Source organism: Solanum pennellii, chromosome 1 (assembly GCF_001406875.1).
Source record: "Solanum pennellii chromosome 1, SPENNV200".
Lineage (NCBI taxonomy): Eukaryota > Viridiplantae > Streptophyta > Magnoliopsida > Solanales > Solanaceae > Solanum > Solanum pennellii.
Genome location: NC_028637.1, coordinates 615,516 through 628,832, shown reverse-complemented (window position 1 = coordinate 628,832; position 13,317 = coordinate 615,516). Strand labels below are relative to the sequence as shown.

The following is a 13,317-nucleotide window of genomic DNA, read 5'->3' as shown; positions in this document are numbered from 1 at the left end:
TCATTTTAATTTTAACGTTAAATAATAGTCTACTCTTTTTTTTTCCTCTTAAAACATCACATAAAAGTAACAAAGACCCCAATTTACTATTAAGAACATATTTCTAATTTTTGTAAATTAAAAAAAATTATTTCACTCTTCAAATAAAAACTATTTAGGGGAGAAATTTCACATATTCAAAGATTGGGGGCCATTTTAGCATTTAAATTACTTTAGTAAACAGATTGCCATCATCACCAAGGAAGATTATTTTCCCATTACCCAATTGAATTTTTGAAGCCCTAATTTATCAGTGAAATCAGTGGAGCAAAAAGGGATTTCTTTTTTTTAGTTTTTTAGTTTCAATAGCTAAGTAGAGGAACCCCATTTGGTTGAAATTCAAGAATCTGCTGTTGAAAGGTATTTTTTTTGTGTTCTATAAGCATAGTACAGAAACCCCATTTGTTTAAAAATCATGAATTTGCAGGTTAATGGTAGTTTTTTTTTTGTTTTTATAGCAAAGTAGAGAAACCCCATTTGGTTAAAATTCAAGAATATGTAGCTATAAGGTAGAAAAAAAATTCTTCTTGTTTTATTTTCTGTTTATCAATTGAGCTCACTGTATGTCAATCTTTGATAGTATAATGATATGTTGTTGAGGTATTGAATTTGGGAACAAAAAGGGGAATCTTTGTACTAAAAACTAGCTCCTTTTTCTCCTTTGATCTTTAGTTAGAATGATTATGAATTTTGCTTGGATGTTTGGATTTTTTTTTTTTTTGCTTTGCTGGGGATTGTGTTTTGACCTCTTTTGTATTAGATGGAATTCTTTGTTAATTTCATGTTTTACAAACAAAAAGTGCTGACTTTCCCATGAATTTTTCGAGGGGTAAACATATTCATTGAACCATACGCGGAGCTAGGATTTTCACTTAGGGGTTGAAAATATGAATAAGTAACCAATGGAAGAAGACGAAACAGTGTAATCTTCTGCCCTATTTGGCTCCGCCCCTGCTTTGAACCCATTTTGGAAATTTTTGATTGTTAAAGTTTGGAACTTTTTTGTTTACTTGAGGTATGAATTTGTTAATCCTTTGCATTTGATAAAATATTATGGTTTAATGTGCTTGCCTTCTTTGCTTATATTATGCTTCACAGAAAAGAAAAAAAAAAGAAGAAGAAGCTAATAATATCATGAAAATGTATCAAGCTTTCTTTGAACTCAATTTGATAATTTCCGATTCTTTGTTAAAGTTTGAAACTTTTTGGTTTGTTGACACTATCGTCCTATGTTTTTATTTTATGTTTTGTAAAGATAACAGAGATTGCAGACTAATCTGTTTGAGATTAACCTATGTAGGTGGGTTTCCCTTTTTGCTGACTCATATTTGGGTAATGATTTGTTCCTACAACCATTTTTTAAAATCATCTTGTTTTTTAGGTTCTGGTTGTTGATTCTTATCCTGTATTTGGAATTTGGTTTTGTTCCAAGATCGTAATGTTTGAGATGTTTTTACTTACAAGGAAAATACTGCTTTTAATCTTGTATTTGAAGATGCTTGGTTAAACCTCGTGTAACCCTCCTATGGATTGTGATTTCAGTACATTCCTTTGTAAGAAACTTCGGTTAAATTCATTTTATTTCTTGGTCAGGTTTGTAGTTTTGAAGATTGTTACCTTTTTTTGGCTCTGTGGTCATGTACACTACTACATGATGGGAACTGAAGATAAGACACTGTTTTGTTTCTGTCATTGGGGTGGGAAGAATAAGGTGCTTCCAGATGGATCCACTTCGTATGTAGGAGGAATTACGGATCAGATTATTGTGAAGACAGGCATAAAGTACAATGATTTTGTGAATGCAGTCTTTGACCGATTAGGCATTGATCCTTCAGATAAGGTCCTGCAGTTTACAGTGAAGTTTGATAGGGCCCAATTGATACGGCTGAGAGACCAAGAAGGTGTCAATACTCTGTTACAATTTAATGATGGTTTTGCCCATGTTTATGCATCAAGTTCGGAGAAGGAGCCTAATTCTGAAGTTGCTCCTAATATGGCTACCACTAGGTAATAGTTGTCTTATAATGGTCCACAAGTTTATGATGCAAAGTTTTGTGAATTCCTATAGTTTGATTATGTATTTTTATCACAGGATTTCAACCACTGAGGTTGAAGCGGTTTCTCTTGGAAGTGCAGAGGAAGAACAAGTGAGTGCTGATACACCGATTCCTGCAACGTCGAACCAATGGATCACTGATGGAACTCCAGATGCTGCTGCCAACTGGAGTGAATTACTTGTCGGGGAAGGACAAGCTTTTGAAAATGCAGATGCTTTTCGGCTTGCAGTTTTCAAGTTCTCGATTGCGAATAGATTTCACTACAGAATTCTGCACAATAAACCTAGATATATTAGCATCCATTGTGCTGCTGATGGCTGCCCTTGGAAAGTAAGTGCTGGCGTCGAGAAGAAATCTCAAAATGTATCCATTAGGAAATTTGTTGATTCTCATTCACATCCTCCTCTAGATTCATCGCAACTGAAACCTCGTATCAGGATGAAGTGGTTGGGGGGAATCATGCAAGAAGACATATTGGGCAGTCCTGATTGTTTGCCTCGTAAAGTGTGTGAGGATGCTGAGAAGAATTTGGCTATCAAATTGACCTACCGTCAGGCTTGGAGTGTGAAGCAGAGGATTAGGGAGGCAATCAATGAGAAGTCAGGTGAATCCTATAAACTGATTCCTTGGCTATGCAATCGCTTAGTTGAGGCAATGCCTGGAACTATTGCTACATGGTCCTGCACCGAAGAAAACAGATTCAAGAGGCTCTTTGTGTCATATGACTGCTCAATACGTGGGTTCGATGTTGGATGCAGGCCTTTGATATTTGTTGATGTTTACAACTTGAATGAGCTGCACAACAGCTCCTTTATAGTTGCTTCTGCTTTGGATGCGGACAATGAGATGTATCCTCTATCTTATGGCATTCTCCTATCCATGAATGAGGAAGATCTTATGTGGTTTCTAGAAAAGCTAAAGCTCGTTTTGCAAAACCGCGAGGTCGTCGTAGTGTCTGGCACGAGTCTCCCTTTTCTCTCCAGCTTGGACAAAATGTTTGGTGATGAAAACCACAGTTTTTGTTTTCATTGCGTGAAAGAGAATTTTAATAACTTCATCGATGGTAATACTGCCTTTAAAGTGCAGGGTAGAGGTAAGGAGATTGCACTTAAGTACTTGAGTGACATTGCCTATGCACGAACACTAGATAGTTATAATGAGGCCCTAGGCAAGATCTGTTCTTTTCGCAGGGAATTGTATGATTGGGTAATAGCCAGCCAGCCAGAACGTTGGTCAAATGCCTTGTTTAGGAAACCTCGGTGGGATCATCTGAATTGTAAATCTACAGATTCTCTGAACTCTTTTATAGAGGAAGAGAAGTTTGTACATGTCCTGGAGTTGATGGAGGCTTATCATGAGAAGCTTTATATGTTATTACAGAGTAACAAGCTCAAGATCGAACAATGGAACCTTCCAATTGGTCCTCGGGTTGCTGAGAAGATCTTTGAAAACCAAAAAGCCGGTGATAACCTAGCAGTGACGGTTCTATCAGATGTTGAGTTTAAATTGCAGGAACTGCAGGGTAGAGAAGAAGTTGTAAACCTCAAACTCTGGACATGTACATGTTTAGAGTGGCAAATGACTGGCATTCCATGCAGCCATGCTTGCAACGCGATTACTATGACCAGTATGAACATCTATCAGTACGTTGCGGATTGGTACAAGAGGGAGACACAACAACATATATATGCTGAAGTTATGGATGAACTCGCGAAATTTGACATACCACATCCAGATGACATCATTTCTTCAGCTTCCTCAGGTAATGACGTCGTTCTATGTCCACTTTCACCCCATATTAAAAGACCTCCTGGTCGTCCCCGGAAAGAACCCAAAGGACTTCAAGTTGAAACTGTAAAGAGACCTATACGTTGCTCCAAATGTGGCGGCGTTGGACATAATAAACGTAGCAAATGTAGCTCTGCAGCACAGTAAATTACTGTTCAAGATATCAACTACTGTATCAGTGTACTATGAGACATATTTTGAGTGTTGGCAGTACTTTGCAGTTAGAATTTTGAGTCCACCTGTTTGAGCTTGCTCATATTGTCGATCCCAAGCCTGAGGTTGTAATAGGCTGCTAGCCACAGTAAAACTAGTCAATGTATGATGAATTTTCGCGATACAGAATATATATTATCGAGACATGCTTATAGAGACATGTGTTTCCGTGTTATTAGAAAATATAGAAAATTTCTAGTAATTTTTATCTTTTTTATTGTGTATATATTGACTTGAGGTGAGCTTAAATGAAGTGACATGTTCAGCGAGGAAATCATATGATCGATTTCAACTTCTTTACTATTGAGATAAATGAGTACAAATTACTTAACGAGTTCTACTTTTTTTTGAATCGACGAATCGAATGTAAATTAAACATGATCATAATCTCTACTTACAATCTCTTTTTTTTACAAAAATAAAAACTTGATGAACATAATTGAATTTTTTTCAAAATAATACTATAAAAGTTGTAGAAAATGTGATGGGAATTCATAAAGAAAAGATTATTCTTTTTTTTCTTTTTCTTGTGGGTCCCATTTCTTGCTGATATAACACTCAAACAAACTAATAGTGACAGCTCACTCACTTAACAGCTACTTTTCACACAGACAAACTACTAAGTAGACACTAATTAATCTAAACTAAAAATAATATTAAATATTAATTAAGATACAATTTTAAAAAATGAAATATTTAGCTAAAATCCCAAAAATCTTCAGAGTAAAGACACAAGATTATATCAAAATCTACACAGATCTGTTCCTTTTGTCTGCTTAATAGTTGAATCCCCATTTTTCATTTCTTCAGAAAAGATATCTTTTTTTACAAACCCTCCTCAAGATCCAATTTTTCTTCATAAAGATTGAATTTTTATTCAAGATCCAATCTTTTCTGCTACTGAAATTTGAGGGTTTTGAAGGTAATTAAAGTTAACCCTTTTCCCCTATAAATCTCATTGTTATATATGTATCTTTAGTCTTACATTCTTTATACAGTGTTTATCAACTTCAAGATCCAATTTTTCTTGTTGATTTTGTGTTTTTGAGTAAAGGGTCTGTTTCAGATTAGAGGTGAGTAAGGTTTTTTCTTGATTTTAGCTTAAAAATCTCATTTTTAGCTTAATATTGATACCTTTAATTTGGAGACTTTAGAGTTCAAGATCCAATTTTTCTTGTTGTTTTTGTAGTTTTGAGTAAAAGGTCAGTTTCAGATGTGTATTTTAGCTTAATCTTTTGTTAGAATTTAGAGTTTTTGTAGAAATGAAGGATTCAACTACAGATCCAATTGGGCAAAACTTGATAAAGGTTATAAGCAATGTGTGTTTCTCAGTTTTTGTGTTTTCTGTGCTTATAATTACTGTAATTGCTATTACATACCAACCCCCTGATCCATGGGAATCATCTAGAGCCTTAACTAGGGTGTTTACTCAAGTCGAAAACGCCACATTCAAAGTTGATAATTCTGTCTTAAAAACTGGTGAGGATGTTGCTAGTAGTCCTATTGAAGCTCCTGCTGGAGCTTTTGCTTTAGTGCCGATTACTGAAGCTATTATCGAGAAATCGGAAGAGAATCTGTCGAATGAGACTTTGAAATCAGGATGTGAGGATGTGAATGTAGTGAATTGTTCGGATCCTCGGGTCTTGTATACGATCGAGAGGTTTAATTTGAAGGCCTTTAAGTCCATTGCGTTTTTGGACTATCGAACGCCTGTTAACGGGTCGAAACCAAATGAATGTGATGTGGCGTGGAGGTTCCGAAACAGGAAAGAGAGATCTTGGAGAAAGTATAGGGATTTCCGGAGGTTTAAGATTGGTTTCACTGATGATTGTAGTTATAAAGTGGTACATGCAGGTCGCTGGCGTTCAGGAGTAAATGCCCGTCGTCCGAGAATCCGAGTTAATTCCACTAGAACTAGTACAAGAGCCAAGATTGCTCCACCAGTTATAGATGAAGAGATCAATGATACTATTCCAATCATGGGATCGGATTCAGATTTCAAGAATGGGAGATACTTGTACTATTCTCGGGGTGGCGATTACTGTAAAGGAATGAACCAGTACATGTGGAGTTTTCTGTGTGCTTTAGGTGAGGCTCAGTACTTGAATCGCACATTCGTGATGGACTTAAGTATCTGTTTGGCATCTTCTCACACTAGTAGTCATAAGGATGAGGAAGGGAAAGACTTTAGGTTCTATTTTGATTTCGAACATTTAAAGGAGACCGCATCCATTGTCGAGGAAGGAGACTTTCATAAAGATTGGAGGAAATGGAATAAGGCACATAAGAAGAAAATCTCTGTTAGAAAGGTTAAGGACTACAAAGTGTCCCCTGACCAACTGTTGAAGGATAAGAGCACAATAATATGGAGGCAATTTGATGCCCCCGAACCGGAGAACTATTGGTACCGGGTTTGTGAAGGGCCTTCTGCCAAATACATCCAGAGACCGTGGCACGCAGTGTGGAAATCAAAGCGACTGATGAATATAGTAACTGAGATCAGTGGAAGCATGGACTGGGATTTCGATGCTGTTCATGTTGTTCGTGGAGAGAAAGCACAGAATAAGGCGTTATGGCCCCATCTTGATGCTGATACATCCCCCGATTCCCTTGTCACGAAGCTTCAAGGAATTATCGCACCTTGGAGGAATCTGTATGTTGCCACAAACGAGCCGTATTATAACTATTTTGATAAGCTTAGATCTCATTACAAGGTGCATTTGCTTGATGATTACAACTACTTGTGGAGTAATACAAGTGAGTGGTATAATGAAACAACACAACTGAATGGTGGCTCTCCAGTCGAATTCGACGGGTATATGAGAGTTGAGGTCGATACAGAGGTCCTTTATCGAGCAAAATCAAGGGTCGAGACATTTTACAACTTGACAAAAGATTGCAAGGATGGAATTAATACGTGCTAGACCGGAAGGTGATATTTTTTTGTGCTCTGTATACGCCATTTACACTTGTTTCCGCTGTTTCTTGATTTGCTTAGGTGTTCTGTATCTGAGGTTTGAGTATTTCACGCTTGTCTCGTAACATATTTGTACAATATTCAGTACCATAATCTTCATTCGTCTGAGATTCGTTGCCTCTATATCGTCTCCTTAAACTTCATCTTTCATTTTTGAAGTTCTTTTCTCTCATTTTCTCCAAGGACGGGTATCGAAGCTCGAGTTCTTTACCATAATGTTCAAGAATTGGAACACTGAAATCCAACATACCCATTTTTCTTGTATTTGCTCATGTGCATGTATTGATTCATAGCATAAGTAACTAATCTAACTATTTGAATGAGGGTGTTGGCTCTCCAAAAATGTTGTCATGCCCGTGTAAACTATGTTGTTCATACTCTTCGAAAATGTTGTCAGGCTCGTGTCAGATCCCTTAGAAATGCACTACTAGGATCCGACATGCGATCGACGGCATTTATTTAAGAGTCTAGCAACATACATTTAAATGTGATCAAGAACATACCCAAGAGGGTGACCTAGTGGTTGAGAATCCTGAGGTCTCAGGATCAAAACTTAGCGAGATAAAAAAAATACTAGGTCATTCGTTTTATCTGTCGATAGAGTTATCTTGTATCTATTGTTGGTCCGAACACCGTCATCATAAAAAGAAATCTCATATTATATCTCATAAAGACACTTTTTTTTCTTCTTGTTTTCGACTTTTTTCAACAAAGAAAATGACTCTATTAGTCGACTGATCATATGAGAAATCAAACTCATAACAAAAGGTTGTTGAATCTCATTCCATTTCTAAACAAATCAAATGTTCTTTTTACTAAATTTACAACATCTCTCATGCTACTCAAAACCAAACCAAACTAAATTTTTTTTCTTTTGTGTTCCTTTTTGGACTTGGAATTTTCATGTGAGTGGTAAAATTACAAAGTTTTTGTCAAACAATGGGAAAATACAATCTTCACACTTGAGTAAGATGACAGGATCAAGCCAGCAAAATTATCAACTTGTTGTCACAGATTCATCAGTGTTCCAACTTCTGCTTGGTGCTACTTGATTGTGTATTGGCACATATTCCTATCCAAAAAAAAAAAAAATGTTAGAGTTGTACACTTTCTTGCTATTATAAGTCACAAAGACCCAGGGGCGGAGCTAGAGTGGCAGAAGAATCTAAATACTTTTTTGTCGAGAAATGGATAATTTTACGTATATATAGTCGATATTTAGAATAGTTGCTTTTTTGTTTTTTCTTCTCTTCCTTGAACACTTAGTGGGATAAGGGGTCAACCCCTCCACCCTTTCTACACTTGAATATTAGACTTTTGTTCGCGATAGAGTTTGAATTAGTAACTTGCGTCTAATTCACACGTTACTGGTTACGCTCTTAACTACAAGTTGAAACAATGTTTAAGGGCACTTTTAGTTGTTTTTTTTTTATGATAAATGAAAATTCTCGAGAACTGGTTGACATATAGTATAAAACTCAGTGGGGATAAGGGGTCAACTCTTTTATCTTTCTCCACTTAAATACAAGACTCTTGTTCGCGCCAAAATTTAAACTCGTGATATATACTTAACTTATACATCATGCATTGCACTCTTACTACCGAACTAAATATTATTATTATGATAAAAGTACCTCCATTTTTTCCAAAAGCTCTTTGGATGATGTAGCTGATATGATAATATTTCTTGCTGAAGGCTTAATAAATCCTTCTTCTACACCTTTGTCAAATAATCCAAGCAAGCAATCATAATATCCATCTATGTTCAATAGTCCAACCTGTTTCATCATTAATCTATGTCGATAAAAATTTATTCGTACTCGATATACATATTATCTCTCAATAAATATAAATATAAGTGTAAACATGCTCAAATAGAAGTGAAAAGAAATAATCGATCAATCAACTATGTCTCAATCATAAATGATCATCTAAACAGAAAGTGGTCGAGTTCCACTACAATATTAATATAATTGTCTTATATTATATTTAGCGACACTAATAATTATGAATATTTATAATCAATGTTTTATATAAATGTTGCTATAAAATTTAGCGATTTCGAATGAAATGACATTAATTGTTGATAAATTCTTTTTTCAGCAATAAATATTACCGCTAAAAGAGAAATTTATTGTTATTTAAATGTTTTTTTAAAGTGTTATTTAAATCTCAACTTTGAGGAATTAGATTAATGTCAATATCATTAAATATTGGATGTTGGAATTAGTCACTTTAATTGCAATTTGATTATTATAATTCAAAAATCTTATATGCATGGTATTTTTTATAATATTTTCAAATGGTGACATACTAACTACATCTATGACATAAAATAAAATAATTAGAAAAATAGTTCTCAAAATCTTGGATTCACATTTGGCTTAGATTTATTTAATTTATTTTCTTATTGCGTGAGTTTATTAGGTGTTAAACATGACATAAGGCAGATTTGGCTGTGATTAAATAAACTAAAAATATGTTAATGTCCCATGGTTATGTAATAATAAATTGATATAATAATATATAATTAACTAAACTAGCTAAGTTAAATAATTAATTATTTTTCATCAGATAAACCTCATTTAAAATAAATTTATATTAGTCGGATCAGTAAATATCGAAAAATAAAAAATTATATATAAAAAAATTAAAATAGAAACACCACCACTTGCCTATGGGTTTTGAGTAGGGACTAAAGAGACCATTCAAAGGTCATCATAATACCAACATTTTCTATCTTGTTTTTGTCCCATCAATCAAATAAAAGCTTTATATATTTATTATCAATAATAATAACATCTTTTTATTCAAAAAAAAAATAAAAATTTTAATAGAGATTTTGAGTTTAAGCCGAGAGCGGAGAAAATCGTAAGAAATACTTCTCTTTTAGTTGACCTTATTACGTTATGCATATGAGTTCAGACTAATTCAAATATCATTAAAAAAATAAATATCGAATAAAAATAAATTGATATTATTATAAATTTTAAATTTGAATATATGTATATATTAAAATTAAATATTCTTACTGGTTTTTCATGAATTCCAAGTTGTGACCATGTTATCACCTCAAGCAATTCTTCCATAGTTCCATATCCTCCTTTAATATCATCATCATTTTAACATGAAAAAAAACAATATAATATATACGATCAGACCTCTATATATAACAAACTATCATTTATGAAAATATTTTACTTATCGTAACAACTAAGTTTTATTTAGGATCTATTTTTTACGTTATATTTTACCTCTTTGCTAGCTATAACAATCCTCTTCTGTTACAACATTTATAATAGTAGAACAATTTTTTCACGTCATACCAATCTCTATATATCGTCAACTTCTCTAACAACATTTCACTTCTAATCGATTTTTTTCATATCACATTTTACCTCTCTACAACAAACTATAACCTCTATATATATAACAACCTTAACTTTCATTATATACCAACCAAATTTTCTTTGATATCGATTTTTCATGTAATATATATTTTACCTCTCTAAAACACAGTCAATATCCTATCGCGATAACATCATCTTAACATAACAACTAAATATCTGTAACTTCTCTATATAAGAAACAATAATAACATATTACTGTAATCAACGTGTACACATATCTTACCTCTACACCTTTATAAAATAGAAATATTATTTCTAATAGACGTTCGATCAATATCGAAAAAATTAAAATTAGGGTTTTTTAATTACCAGGAAGTGCAATAAAAGCATCAGCTCTACTAGCCATTTCAGCTTTTCTTTCATGCATATCTGAAACTATTAATACTTCTCCAACTGCATGGCCTGAAATCTGCTAAAATAAATTATTAAAAATAATATAATAACAATTTTATTATTTTATATTAAAAAAAACATATATTATACAAAAAATCATAATAATACCTCTACTGAAACAAGAGCTCTTGGAATTATTCTGTTCCATTGAAAAAAAAAAGAGAAAAAATTAATAAAAGTCAATCATATATATTATAGAATTTTGGTTCATACTTGTATTAATGCAAACAAAAATACATATATAACGAATTTTTTTTTTTAAAAAAAAAGATTTTCACTTGTCTAAAACTCAATAAATCCTCCTTCAAGAAAAATTAAAATTAATTTCACGCGATATTTATATCAATCTAATGAACACATGACATTAGTCTGAATTTATTTCTCGAAAGAAAATAAATTTCTTCAAATTTTTTCTATCTCGAATTTCATAACCACGCAGGAATTATCATGAGAAGTTGAAAAATTAATTCGATCATTCAAATTTTTATTTTGGAATCAATAAATTATACATCCTTATATACATATATATATTCTCACTTCATATTATCACCTAAGTAACTGTAAAAAACTATAATTTGATGTAAACATCGATCCTGATGAGTTTTCTTGTAAATCTTTTCCTTCTCTCCTCACTCCTATCTTTCCACAAGTTATAAATAAAAAAAAATATCGAAAAAACACTACTAGAAAACGTAATTCTTTTATGAGTGTCTGGAAAATCGTATTTTTTTAAAGTAATTATGAAATTCTCTTTAGAAGGTCATCGAAAATATAGTTTTTGACAAACTTTATGAAAATTTACGTTTTTCTAGTAGTGAAAAAAATAAAGGGAGGGGGGGTGACATAGGATTAATTGAAAAAAAATTTAAGTAACGAGAGAGATTCTCCAGACGAACGATGATCGAAGGACTAATTATGTCTTACCCAAGAACATTGCATCCACCATCATAAACAGCTTGAGAAACCAATCCCATTAGTCCAATACTTCCTCCTCCATAAACAAGATCAATTTTTTTCTCCACCTAATCAAAAACATTAATTTAATTAATTATTATAACAAAAAATAATAATTTCTCCATAAAACATACACAAAAAATATAACTAATTTGAAACAAATACATATAAAGAAAAATTAGAGGAAAAATTAAAATACCAATTCTCTTCCAAGATCAAGAGCAGCATCACTAAATATTTTTCTATATCCTGAATTACTTCCACAAAATACACAAATTTTCTTGAAATTACCCATATGAATATGAATAATATGATGTTTATACAAAAAAAATTCTTCAAAGTACTTCAAAAAGGAAGCAACTAGAGATAGATTTTATTTGAGTACTTTGATAGAGTTTGATCACTTTAAGTGGTCAACCACATGATTAGATATATAAATAATGAGAAAATATAATAATAATAAATTAATTAAATAATTATAGAAAAAAGTTATATTATTATGATAGGCTTGCATGACATGTAGGTAAGGCAAGGTCCATGGCCCATTTTTCTAATAGGATTACTTTTTCTTTAGAAAAACTATGTAATTAGACATATTTTATTATATTATATATATATATATTTTTTTATTTAGAATATTACTTAATTTATTGAGTTTTCTATCATATGCTAAGGAAGATTCATATAGATACATGCAAATCACACTAGATACGTGTATCTATATATCTATGGTGATTTGTATATATCTGGCCAAATACATTGGAGAGTGGTAGAGAAATGGGGGGAGGCAAGCGAGATGTGCTTTATATCACAGATATATGCGAATTTATTTGGATACAATGTCTCCAAAATAAATTACACCTAATTTTGATCCATGTATCTCGAGACACATTTATCTGGACGTATTTGAATGTATATGAATGCATAAAATCTGATAAGATTCATAATATTACAAACTAAAGTATATCTAAATTATTAGCTCACAAACTTGTGAGATTTATATAGATTTTGTTTTTTTAAAAATGTTGAAGTATCGTAAACTAAGTACTTCTCGATTCAATTTTTAAAAATAATTACTATCATGAAATTTAAATTAATAATAAAATTCCATGATATTAATTATTATTTTTGTAGAAAATGCATCAATTGGTCTTCCTATAGCCACAATTACAAGGTAATATGAATTCCTCATATGTAAAACAACATAATAATAATAATAATAATGGCCTAAAGTTTTACTGTGGAATATAAAACTTTATGATAAACTTTTTTTTTAATTATAAGGACTGAAAGTGCCTATTTTGGATCTTACCTCTTTTTTTATTGTTAATATTTATTTATTTATTTATTTATTTATATTCTTATAAAGTCAAACAAAATTATCACTTTTATCCTTTTCAAACTCTTAACCTTTTTTTTTGTTTGTTTTTTTTGGTGGGTGCACCTTCTTGGAATTTAGGATCAAATTCATCTCCTCTATTTATTT

The 13,317-nt window shown here is 32.3% G+C and overlaps 3 protein-coding genes across 6 annotated transcripts; 2 read left to right on the top strand and 1 right to left on the bottom strand.

The window, feature by feature from the left end:
• The first annotated feature begins 243 nt into the window (after positions 1-243).
• Positions 244-4,257, top strand: LOC107008599. 4 transcript variants are annotated; one of them, XM_027914000.1, is made up of 4 exons: positions 249-399; positions 1,340-1,371; positions 1,633-2,046; positions 2,132-4,257. In XM_027914000.1, the coding sequence occupies exons 3-4, from the start codon at positions 1,691-1,693 to the stop codon at positions 4,029-4,031; spliced, it is 2,256 nt and encodes a 751-aa protein (XP_027769801.1). In that variant the 5' UTR covers positions 249-399; positions 1,340-1,371; positions 1,633-1,690; the 3' UTR covers positions 4,032-4,257. The 4 variants fall into 4 exon arrangements, with proteins under 4 accessions (XP_027769800.1, XP_027769801.1, XP_027769799.1 ...); XM_027913998.1 differs by lacking the exon at positions 1,340-1,371 and adding an exon at positions 867-961; XM_015207706.2 differs by lacking the exon at positions 1,340-1,371 and adding an exon at positions 498-548.
• A 542-nt stretch (positions 4,258-4,799) lies between these two features.
• LOC107007900 lies at positions 4,800-7,197 on the top strand. The gene has a single exon (XM_015206735.2). It carries the CDS (start codon positions 5,360-5,362, stop codon positions 7,019-7,021), a length of 1,662 nt encoding a protein of 553 aa, XP_015062221.1. The 5' UTR covers positions 4,800-5,359; the 3' UTR covers positions 7,022-7,197.
• A 659-nt stretch (positions 7,198-7,856) lies between these two features.
• Positions 7,857-12,246, bottom strand: LOC107014214 (cytokinin riboside 5'-monophosphate phosphoribohydrolase LOG8-like). Its single transcript, XM_015214070.2, has 7 exons — positions 12,031-12,246; positions 11,802-11,899; positions 10,986-11,016; positions 10,794-10,893; positions 10,107-10,177; positions 8,709-8,852; positions 7,857-8,146 (listed from the first exon to the last, which is right to left on the bottom strand). Exons 1-7 carry the CDS (start codon positions 12,124-12,126, stop codon positions 8,072-8,074), a joined length of 615 nt encoding a protein of 204 aa, XP_015069556.1. The 5' UTR covers positions 12,127-12,246; the 3' UTR covers positions 7,857-8,071.
• Positions 12,247-13,317: the final 1,071 nt, after the last annotated feature.

Coding starts and splice junctions, on each gene's coding strand:
- LOC107014214 (XM_015214070.2), bottom strand. CDS start 12,126: ATGGGTAATTTCAAGAAAATTTGTGTATTTTGTGGAAGTAATTCAGGA. Junction 11,900..12,030: donor TTGATCTTGGAAGAGAATTG/GTATTTTAATTT, acceptor GTTTTTGATTAG/GTGGAGAAAAAAATTGATCT. Junction 8,147..8,708: donor AGCTTTTGGAAAAAATGGAG/GTACTTTTATCA, acceptor TTTTTTGGATAG/GAATATGTGCCAATACACAA.
- LOC107007900 (XM_015206735.2), top strand. CDS start 5,360: ATGAAGGATTCAACTACAGATCCAATTGGGCAAAACTTGATAAAGGTT.
- LOC107008599 (XM_027913998.1), top strand. CDS start 942: ATGGAAGAAGACGAAACAGT. Junction 962..1,632: donor ATGGAAGAAGACGAAACAGT/GTAATCTTCTGC, acceptor TTTCTTGGTCAG/GTTTGTAGTTTTGAAGATTG. Junction 2,047..2,131: donor CCTAATATGGCTACCACTAG/GTAATAGTTGTC, acceptor TTTTTATCACAG/GATTTCAACCACTGAGGTTG.